We start from the raw sequence: 11,052 nt of genomic DNA, 5'->3' as shown, positions 1-11,052 counted from the left end.
TTATTCTTCTTACTGTTTCAGATTTTGGTATTCATGCTGTTTCTTTACACTGATTCGAGGGCACTCAGTTGAGCAATATATAAATATAATATTTTTTTTAAAAACTAACCATTGCATTTTTATTGCAACCATTGCAAAAAATAAAAGCTGTTCTCCCATGCAAGCAGTATACTCCAGTCTATACCTGGCAAATTAAAAAAAGGTTTTTGAGCCACTCGACAAGTACAAAGCAGACATTCTGCAATGGATGGCAACACACCATCTCTCAAGCCCACAACCAAACTTTATCTCAGGACTTGTCATGACTAACAGCACTAACCCACACCCATTACAGAAACATGGACTGAATGAAGGTTAAGGCATGGAGGTGAGCTGAGGTTTGCTCAATTGAGTCAGGGAGCTTCCCTGATCATGATTATGGTGGCCTACCAAAACCACCCAACTTCCATAACCCTTGCAACCAGTTCTCTGGGGCTCCCTTCTAGTGTTCCCTCTAACAGGGATTCCCAGATGTTGTTGACTACAACTCCCAGAATCCCCAGCAGCAATGGCTTTTGCTTGGGGATTATGGGAGTTGTAGTCAACAACATCTAGGAATCCTTCAGTGACTAATACACTGCCCCACACCCATCCCTGCAAACAGTGCTTTGAATCTAGACTAGGATGAAAACTAGCTAGCATTTCAAAGAGTTCTGAACAATGAAACTGAAGATTGTGGGGCAATAAAGTAAAACATTCATGGTTTATTTAAGAAGTGTAATAGAATGTGTGTTGCTGCTTCCATTTTCACATTCAACTAAAAGGTGGAGGAGAAAGCTTCTTCTCAGATTTGATCAAAGAAGACTGTTTATTCACCAGTAATCTGAGGTTAAGAAAGAAAGAAAAATAAAGGGAACAGGTTCTTCATAACAGCAAGAGATTTAGAAATTTTATTTATGTGTTGCAGCAGACTATGTACGAATTCTCCCTGATGCATTTGGCACAAGTTTGCTGCCAATGCAGCACATATAAAAGGCATTTGAGGATTTTGCAGATAAAATTTTCAGGCAGATATAGAAAAAAACCCCTCGTCCCCATCAGGATCTTCACTTGAACTCCTAAGTAGAGAATCAGAGCCTGGATACACAACTGAAATGATCTTAGTGTCCAACATAATTTGTGTTTTTTGGAAGAGAACATCGTAGCAGCTACAAAATCCTCAGTGCTAGATGATTTCAGGTAGCTGGCTCTGCAGGTGCAATCAACAGGTGGTCCATTCTTGAATGTCAAATTCAGCCAAGGTAGAGCATTCACAAGACCATTATTGAAACTTGATCCCTTGAGCCAGAGGCAAATCCTTGCTGAAATTGAGTGTACTGAAAAATAAAGAGAATCGGATTTGGTCTCTGAAATTAGTCAGATATGCACTTCTAAGGATACTTTCACAGAGAGATAAGGGGAACATCAGTTAAACTGAAAACTACTTCTGTCTAGTGCCACAGCACTGAGAGAGACAGTGATATACAGCCCCCACCACCCCAAAACCAAAGCATGTCTGCAAGATAACAGCACGTAATGTGGTGAACTTCCTTCTGACCTGGATCTGTAAGATACAGAAATTCAGCAAAACACCTAAGAAGCTTGTTAACAAACAGCTCCCTCTGGTGCTCTGGAATCACACTGCTGGAGCAAATCCTATAGTCCAGGATTTCTTAACCTTGGGCCCCCAGAAGTTGTTAGACTACAACTCCCAGAATCCCCAAAGGCCATGTCTGGGGATTCTGGGAGTTGAAGTCCAACAACATCTGGGGTCCCAAGGTTAAGAAACCCTGCAGTTGGGCACAGTATCCTGTGTTTCACAGGTTTGGTTTTTAATTAAACAAATCAATTAGCAAGTCAGACTGCGGTTGGGGGCAGGGGGAGGATGCACAGGGATCTGTGACTGACATCCAGGCTAAGAAAGTGCCTGCACAAATATGTTGCAATAGATCACGGCACTAAAACTAAAGCTTGCATTCCAAACTAGAGTTGCACTAGTGCAAATACGTGTGTGCTTGTGCAACAAGGTGCCCGTCCTGTGGCATGTCTAATACTTTGCAGGGAATTTTTGCACAATAGCACAAAAGCGCAATTCTGAACATCCCCATTATTTAATGCAGCTATGTGATCTTCTTGCACTAGTGCAAGCTTGCTCACTATGCAAGACATTATCCTGAGCAAATTTATTTCTGAGAAAAATGGTTCAATCCTGTATTTAGAAGTCTTTCATCTCCCTGCAGTGCATCTAGTGAGAACATACAGTAGGTTTCAACCAAAAGTAATTCAGAGACTTGAACGAAAATGCAACACAGCTCTTACCAAGTAGATCGTCTCATATATTGTTTCCATGAATCGCTGCCAGATTCCCTTCCACCACCAGTGTGCTTATTACCACCTAGGAGGAAAAAGAAATCAAGCGTTACAAATTTAAAAGCAAAGTATAGTGCTAAACATTTCTCAACCAATCAGTAACAGAATTGAAGAAACAAACTCCACTCCTCTGAGCTTATCTTAGTTTCACAACCATTGAGATACTACATATTTTAATTTTTAAAAAAGCATTCTCAGGATTTTCATCTCAAGTGAGAACATTATACAGAACTGGGATGATGATCAGGTGTGAGCAAGGCTACATATATTCTATGTTGGGCACAGCTGCACTGTGATACAGTAATACAAAATTCAAGGGTCCTTACAATCACAGCTTTCATGTTGTATTTTATACACCTGTCTAGCACAGGTTTCTAAGCTTGTAACCATGGCCTGCATAGATATGTTTTTCCAGATCTAGAAATGGGCTTCAAATATACATATTTTTATTTTGTATATAATATGCGAATGAAAATCATTTGTGTTTAATACTATGCCTGATAATACTTCTTTGTATTGCTGAAAATAATTTTTCTAGATGATGCCATCTTCATTACAGAGCCTGAGCATGTGTTAAGCATCGTGCGGCACTTCTGGCCCTTGGATCATTGATGGGGCCATTCCAAAGAATTCACAAGCTGGTAATCATTGAGCTATGACCACCCCATACAGAAGTCCTTATATCCGTACAACTGACAGGAACGTACCAAAAGCACCTCCAATTTCAGCCCCACTTGTTGGAATATTGATGTTTGCAATACCACAGTCTGATCCTTTAGGCCTAGAGAAGAAAAGAAAAATTGGCTACTAAAGAGAACACCACTAACAACGGAGCTGAAGATGTAATGATCCATCTAGGAGACAATTTGGACAATTGTCCATGGGTACATGTGACAACGTTGGGGAAGCACCAAGAGTGTGCCTGCCCTGATGTCACCATCAGACATCCCAAGATGCTCTTGGCGTATCCTCTAATTGAGCAAGACAGATGTTCATCTACATGGCCCCTCTACACATGCTCCAAAACCTCTTGGCACGTCCCCAATGTTATTGTGTGTGCCAATGAATGATCATCCAAATTGGCCCTAGGTTTTGTTTTTCCTTCCTTCCCAGAAAAAAAAAATATTTCAGAGTAAGAGCTATACCCAAGCCACCGGAATATTCTGCCCAAATTCTCGGTAAAGATGCTGCTGGAAAGGCCTTGTTTCACTTCATTGTTCCAGGCAAAGGCTTCTTCTTCTGACTAGAAGTAAAAGCACACATAGTTAAACAACAACAACAAAGCCAAAGCTGACTTGAACATGACCAAATAAAAAACCAATCAATAAATCAGGGTCTAAGATTCCCAAACTGTGTGTGCTGGGCCACACCAGAGGAGAGCTGGTCTTGTGGTAGCAAGGATGACTTGTCCCCTTAGCTAAGCAGGGTCCACCCTGGTTGCATATGAATGGGAGACTAGAAGTGTGAGCACTGGAAGATATTCCCCTCAGGGGATGGAACCGCCACTCTGGGAAGAGCATCTAGATTCCAAGTTCCCTCCCTGGCAGCATCTCCAAGATAGGGCTGAGAGAGAGATGCCTGCCTGCAACCTTGGAGAAGCCGCTGCCAGTCTGTGTTGACAATACTGAGCTAGATGGACCAAGGGTCTGACTCAGTATATGGCAGCTTCCTATGTTCCTAACGTGTCAGAAGTCCCTGTTTCAAGACTTGCCATCCAAAGGCAGCTCAGGATGAAGTGAATGTGTCGGGTTTGTAATGTCTGGTAAATGTGGACAGAAATTTCAATGTAGCTGTTTTACAGATTTATCCTCAGGCAGCATGGGTGAGAAAAACCATGGACATGGCTGCTGATCTGATGGGATGAGCCGTGACGTGGGATGGCATAGGCAGAAGTTGCACACAAAAATGCCAGAAAGGTGCAGGCCTATATCCAGTGGCTTACGGGACGCCTTTTGTTCCATGGCAGCCGGCTAAAAAAAGAGACAGACAGTAAGGATCTGGTTTAACAGGGGTGGGTCTCACCAGTCCTGGAGTGGCAATCATCTGTCTCTTAACACTGCCTGCTGCCGTGGTTGTGAGGGAGATGGGAGTGGCATTGGAGAAGGTGGCAGCATCGTGAGCGTCTTTTCAGGCCTGGCTGGGAGTACTGGGACCAGAATTTGCTGGCTGGTGGAGCCAGCTGGAGCCTGGCCATCTGAGCCATGCAGTTCATAGGCACATTGAACTGCTTCAGGATAAATACTGTCTGGACAGCTAGAGGATGCCAAGGCCAGAGTTACTCTCCTGCTCTCTTTAGGAGCTCTCTTGTCAGTGGCAACACAGACCACCCCACTTCTCCTTCTGCCAGAGGGCAGCAGTGGCAAGAAATGCGGCCAGAGCCCAAGGCCTTTGAAGAGCCCTCGTCTTGGGTTGGGGAGGAGTCAGAGCCAGTGAGGACCTAGTGGTGTTTGATGTGTTCCCTCTAGAGGCTAAGCCATTGGCATCCTGGAATTGGAGTGTTGGGATGGAACATAGGAAGCTGCCATATACTGACTCCAACCCTTGGTCCATCTAGCTCAGTATTGTCTCCACAGACTGGCAGTGGCTCCTCCAAGGTTGCAGGAAGGAATCTCCCTCAGCCCTATCTTGGAGATGCTGCCAGGGAGGGAACCTTGAACCTTCTGCTCTTCCCAGAGTGGCTCCATCACCCCCTAAGGGGAATATCTTACAGTGCTCACACATCAAGTCTCCAATTCATATGCAACCAGGGCGGATCCTGCTTAGATAAGGGGACAAGTCATGCTTGCTACCACAAGACCAACTCTCCTCTGAGAAAGCCTTTTATCGTAGCTTTCAAGAAGGACCACCTAGTCCAGCATCCTGTTTCACACAGTGGCCCACCAGATGCCGCTGGAAGCCTACAGGCAGGAGTTGAGGGCGTGCCCTCTCTCCTGATGTTACTCAGGTGAACAGAAGACTAAGATGTTCACCTGCCTGGGCTTGACAGAGGCCATTGCAAGGTAAAAAGGAAGGAAAGAGAGAAGGATCAACTAAGGTGTTGTTGTTTTGGGGTTTTTTTTTAAAGGAGAGAGAAATGAACAAGGAATGGATAAGTAAAAGAGAAGTCTGCCCAGAAGGGGAGAATTCAGCTGAAAGGAAAAAGAAACAATAGATAAGCAGTAAAAGTGAAATTAGAAAGTTAGGCCTCAAGAGGCATCTCAAAATCAATCTAAAAAGAAGACGGCCCAGAAGGGGAGAATTCAGCTATAAGGAGAAAAGTAACAATAGGCAAGAACCAAAAGTGAAAGAACAGGAAAGTTAGAGAAGGTATGCCTCAAAAAGCAGTAAGAGTTGTTGACACAGAGTGGGTCTCTGGAGTGTAGGAACGGAAGGGGGACCACCCTACATAGGCTCTTAAAGGTTCCCTTCTTTTGAATAGTCCTGCCTCTGGCGCATGTAGGTGGAGATAAGCAACAATGGGTACCCTCCTCCATCAGCAGAGAAAGTATGTGTATGATGTATGGCATATTTTGCAAAATTCTAGAGTAGGCTTCAAGTAGTGATCTTGAATTTTCTTTCAGTTCATGCTAATGCTGTCTTCTACTGGCAGGCAGATTTCATTCATATTCAAGGTCTTAAAAGAAGATGGCCAACTTTGGCGTGTATCTTCATCCAGAAATGAAACCGCCTATAGGGTGCAGATCCGGTGGCAGGACTTACCAAAATGCCTAGCTGATATTAAAAATACAGACACTTAGGCAATATATAAAACAGTAAGAGGAACACTGAGAGGTACTGTCAAGAACCGACTCCACATCCAGTTCTTAGCTGAGCCTGCCTGTGGAATTTGAGAGATGTATTTGAGAGTGTATTGTGGTGCTGAGTTTGCCTAGAGAAGAAGTAAGGATACACCAGAATCTCCTGATGCAGCCCCAAGGGGAGCATCTCCATTGTCCAGAAAGCAGGGTTGTATCTTTGAACTGAATGACTTGACACAGGGGTCCTGGGAAGTCAGCAATAACTGGTCTATCCCTCAGTTGCAAGGAAGATGTCTGTCTATTATTTTGAAAGTAGACCAAGAAAACATATATATTTTGGAATTAAGAATGAAGGATGCCAATAATTATATTCTTGGGGGAGGGACCACTGTGCCCCATGTATCAACAATGGTCTGGAATCACAATACAGGGTATACAAGATACAATCCCAGAGTGTTATCATCATCCACACATGCAAAGCTTAAAGGCTTTTTAATTCATGGCATTTAGCAGTGCTTCCCAGGGTGGTGGACTTATGCAATTTGCTAACTTGGCAAAGAGGCACCTTTTAACGTGGTGATTCTCTTTATTTAGCAGGTGAACAGTAACTGGCCCTATCCACCCCCAGCACAGTACTTCCAGTGACTGTTGCTGGTGCCTATCTTATGTTTCTTTTTTAGATTATGACACCTTTCGGGGGACAGGGAGCCATCTTATTTATTTATTATTTCTCTGTGTAAACCACCCTGAGCCATTTTTGGAAGGGTGGTATAGAAATCAATCAATCAATCAATCAATCAAACAAACAAACAAAAAATTATTATTTCATTGACTCTCCACCCAAAGTTCAGCACCATAGCACCACCAAATGTAAACAATTCATCTTTGAATTGTTTGCCTCTTTAAAAAAAAGATCGCTCAACTTAGGAATATAGAAGGAGTCTTTGCTACCAAAATTATACTTTGTTAGAAAGCATACTTACATCTTACCTAAGAACAGGTTTGTTTACCTTGAATTTTAGCACATAAAGGATAGGGGCAAATGTCTCTTTCTGAACAATAGGTGCATTATGTGGAAGTCCAGTCACAATGGTTGGTTCAACATAGTTTCCAGGGCGATCTAAAACCTTTAATCAAAACAGACAAACATGGCATCTATTACTTTCAGCCAGATGAGATAATGTCACAATCAGGAATTTAATTCCCTGTCTTGGCTGACTAGGATTTGTTGCCTGGCAATAAACTCACCACTTCATAACACTGCCTCAGTTGCTACATGCACATTAGAAAATCATATCAGTGAAGCTGGTAGCTTGACTAACGTGTAAACCCTATTAACATATTTCATTCAATGCATGTACAATCTGTACAGTGTACGCACATGCAGATCTGTACACATGGCCAGTTATTTGCATATTCTGTTGAATGCACATACAACAGAACACTTCCTATCTGTATCCTACATTGCAGGGGGCCTGTACCCAGGTTTTCTTTTTAAATGAATGCATATACAGTCATGCATACATGTTACAGACACCTGAGCATACATACAATATAACATCTGCTAGGGCTTTAGTTATAGTGATTGTGCCATTAACCTGTTTGTATGAACTGGGCTTCCAAATTCCAGCCCCTAGTGAGATGAAAAAGTTGTCCTCATTTTTTCTGGGTCCTAAGTACAAGACCTTGATTTGGCAGTAGCTGTTTAAACAGACATAAACAGAGACCATCATAAAGTTGCTGCGTGGCTATTAAGTCAGATTCATAGCAGGTTGTATAGCAAGGTCCAGCTGGCCTCCTCCTCCAGGAAAATAGTGAAAAAATATGCTTTTTCAGACAGATCTATAGTCTGGTATATGATATACGCAGAGCTCGCAATCTGATCGATACCATTTTGGTCCTATGCTTTTGCAGTTTTGAGAAGTTAAGCGCTGTTATAATTGTTTTATGATTTTATGTTTGATTTTATATAGACCAAGACTTGCCATGGGTACCTTTTAGAAAAAGGGTTCAAATAAATACTCTATCCTCTTTGCAAAAGAGCTAAGATGGAGAAAAATAGGGTTGACTGATAAAACAAGTTTCTGTCCCTCCCCATACACAGCTATTAGGTTTGTGCTTTAATCCTTTGTGTTCCTACTGCTCCAAGTCACCAGACACCATGAAACAGCTATTATCCAGATAATTCTATCAGCTACTAACAGAAAAATCTGTTCAAAGGTAAACTTCATATTTGTGTAGATACTTCTCCAAAGTGTCGTAGATTCAGCAGAAACCTTAGACATTGTGAAAAAAAGCTTCTCCTCCTCTTGGGCTGGTCTGTTTACACAAGTTAATTTATTAGATTGGAAGATATGAATCATCACCTTCCCTTGTAAACTTTGCTTGTTTAGCCCAGCCTGGCCCTGGGGTATCGATGCTACCTATAGCCATAGAACAGCCATAGTTCTGCTTGGGTTGTGCAGGAGAGGCCTGTCTCTTACCGCATTGTAAAGAATGCAATATTACATGCCATATTTGGTATTTACGTATAGAGTATATTCATTCTAGTCTGTGTTTTAATTCTGTTGATGGGACCAAACCCGATCACCAAACCTAACTGAAGGCCAGAGTTAAGACTATGAAAAATTACTGCCTTTTCTCTGAGATTTAATGCTTTCAAATGAAATGAATTTTGAAAAGGACAATGTTCCTGTAGCACAACTACATAGGAACATAGAAAGCTACCATATATTGAGTCAGGCCATTGGTCTATCTAGCTCAGTATTGTCTTCACAGACTGGCAGCAGCTTCTCCAAGGTTGCAGGCAGGAGTCTCTCTCAGCCCTGTCTTGGAGATGCCAGGGAGGGAACTTGGAACCCTCTGCTCTTCCCAGAGCAGCTCCATCCCCAGAGGGGAATCTCTTCCAGTGCTCACACTTCTAGTGTCCCTTTCATATGCAACCAGGGTAGACCCTGCTTAGCTAAGGGGACAAGTCATGCTTGCTACTACAAGACCAGCTCTCCTCTCCTAAATACAGTAGCAGGTACAATGCTTTCAAGAAACAGCTTCTCTCATTCCAGGAAAACAAAACAAAAACTATTTTGTGCCATGGGTTCTTTACTTCAATTTAGGCTTAATAGTGTATGCGCACGCATGTTGATGAGAATAGTTACCTTCCCACCATAGACCACAGAGCCACCTTGCTGTTTGGCCAGTCCTACTGCATCAGCAAACATCTTCACTGCTTCCTTTGTGTGGAGAGGACCACATAGGGTGTTAGCTGCAAAGAAATGACTTGTATTTAGATGGAAACAAAAATACATAATATTTACAAGAAATGCCTACCGACATTCTGAAACTGTGAACCCTTTGGGGAGAGGCAACCACCATATCATCATCTTCATCATCAGCCACTTTGGAAAACTTTTTCTTTAAGTGGTACATAAATAATAATAAATAATAATTAATAATAATAATCTGCCACACAATACACCAGATATAACTGTAGTCGAGAAGAAAGAAAAACAAGTCAAAATAATCGACATAGCAATACCAGGGGATAGCAGAATAGAAGAAAAAGAAATAGAAAAAATCACAAAATACAAAGATCTACAAATTGAAATTGAAAGGCTGTGGCAGAAAAAGACCAAAATAATCCCAGTGGTCATTGGTGCCCTGGGTGCAGTTCCAAAAGACCTTGAAGAGCACCTCAACACCAATGGGGCCACAGAAATCACCATCAGCCAATTACAAAAAGCAGCTTTACTGGGAACAGCCTATATTCTGCGACAATAGCTATAACAACAGCAACAACATTGAAAATAAAATTCTGGCATCCCAGGTCCTTGAGAAGGACTCGATGTCTGTATAAAACAAACCAGTCAATAACACCTGTCTGACTGTGTATAATAATAATAATGTTGATTTCAGAAGTCACAAGGAGGGCTCTCGTAGTGACCAGATAGCTATGGGAAGCTCACAAGGAGGACAGGGAGGCAATGGGCTTCTTCCACCATTCCTTCCTAGCAGCTGATATTGAGAGGGAGACCATCTCTGAACCTCAAGGCTGCATCCCGAGACTAACAGACATTGATAGACCTATCCTGCATGAATTTGTCGAACTCCCTTTTAAAGACATATAGAGGCGATTCTCACAATCGGGCGAAATCGGGCTAAGGGAGCCTAGCCTGATTTTGCCCACGCGTGAGAACCATCAGGCTCTCAGTCGAGCCCGGTCTCACCATAGTGGGTAACCCGCTAAAGTTACCCTCCCCTAAGCCCAGGTTAGCAGAGCGAGCGCCCCGCTAACTTGGGCTTTTTGATTGTGTGTTGCCATGGCGCAGCTCTGCGCTGCAGCAACTCACGAGCAGACCCCCCACTGGGAGGCTAAAAAGCAGCCTCCTGGCTCGGGGGTCTCTCCAGCATGCCCTGCGCACTCATGCAGGGAATGCTGGAACTTCCGGGGGCTAAGCAGCACCTGATCCCTGCAGCACCCGCCGGCTCCATGACAGAGCCGGCAGTCATGTGGGCAGCCGATTCGGCCGCCCAGGGCTCTGCGGGCGCTCATCTGCGGGGAGAGCGGGCTAAGCCCGCTCTCCGCGCTTAACCCTCTCTGGCAGTTCCCACTGATTGTGGGAACCGCCTCCTTAGCTAATGGCCATCATCACATCTTGTGGCAGTAAATTCCACATGTTAATTATGAATTGTGTGCAGTTTTGTAGTCTGTCCTGAATCTCCTACGTTATCTTGAATAGTATTAAGTAAGAGGGAGAAAAACCTCTCTCTACCCAGTTTCTCTACACCATGCATCATTTTATACATCTCTACAATGTGTCTCCCCTCCCATCAGTAAGCTTTTTTCTAACCTAAATAACCTCAAATGCTTTTGCCTTTCCTTACTTGGAAATCACTCTACTTGCTCCCAATAATTTTGCTTGCTGTTTTC

The 11,052-nt window shown here is 43.1% G+C and overlaps 1 protein-coding gene across 1 annotated transcript in view; it reads right to left on the bottom strand.

The window, feature by feature from the left end:
* Positions 1–915: 915 nt before the first annotated feature.
* ALDH7A1 (aldehyde dehydrogenase 7 family member A1) overlaps positions 916–11,052 on the bottom strand; it is a 33,195-nt gene continuing 23,058 nt past the window's right edge. Inside the window, exons 13-18 of the mRNA XM_053257681.1 lie at positions 9,281–9,387; positions 7,136–7,252; positions 3,534–3,631; positions 3,096–3,169; positions 2,338–2,413; positions 916–1,355 (exon numbers count right to left, since the gene is read on the bottom strand). Of these exons, the coding sequence (XP_053113656.1) occupies positions 1,301–1,355; positions 2,338–2,413; positions 3,096–3,169; positions 3,534–3,631; positions 7,136–7,252; positions 9,281–9,387 (527 nt within the window). The 3' untranslated portion in view covers positions 916–1,300. The remainder of the gene's footprint in view (positions 1,356–2,337; positions 2,414–3,095; positions 3,170–3,533; positions 3,632–7,135; positions 7,253–9,280; positions 9,388–11,052) is intronic.

This window comes from Hemicordylus capensis, chromosome 5 (genome assembly GCF_027244095.1).
Source record: "Hemicordylus capensis ecotype Gifberg chromosome 5, rHemCap1.1.pri, whole genome shotgun sequence".
In the NCBI taxonomy this organism is placed as follows: domain Eukaryota; kingdom Metazoa; phylum Chordata; class Lepidosauria; order Squamata; family Cordylidae; genus Hemicordylus; species Hemicordylus capensis.
The sequence above is the reverse complement of the archived record's forward strand: the minus strand, read 5'-3'. Positions and strand labels throughout refer to the sequence as shown.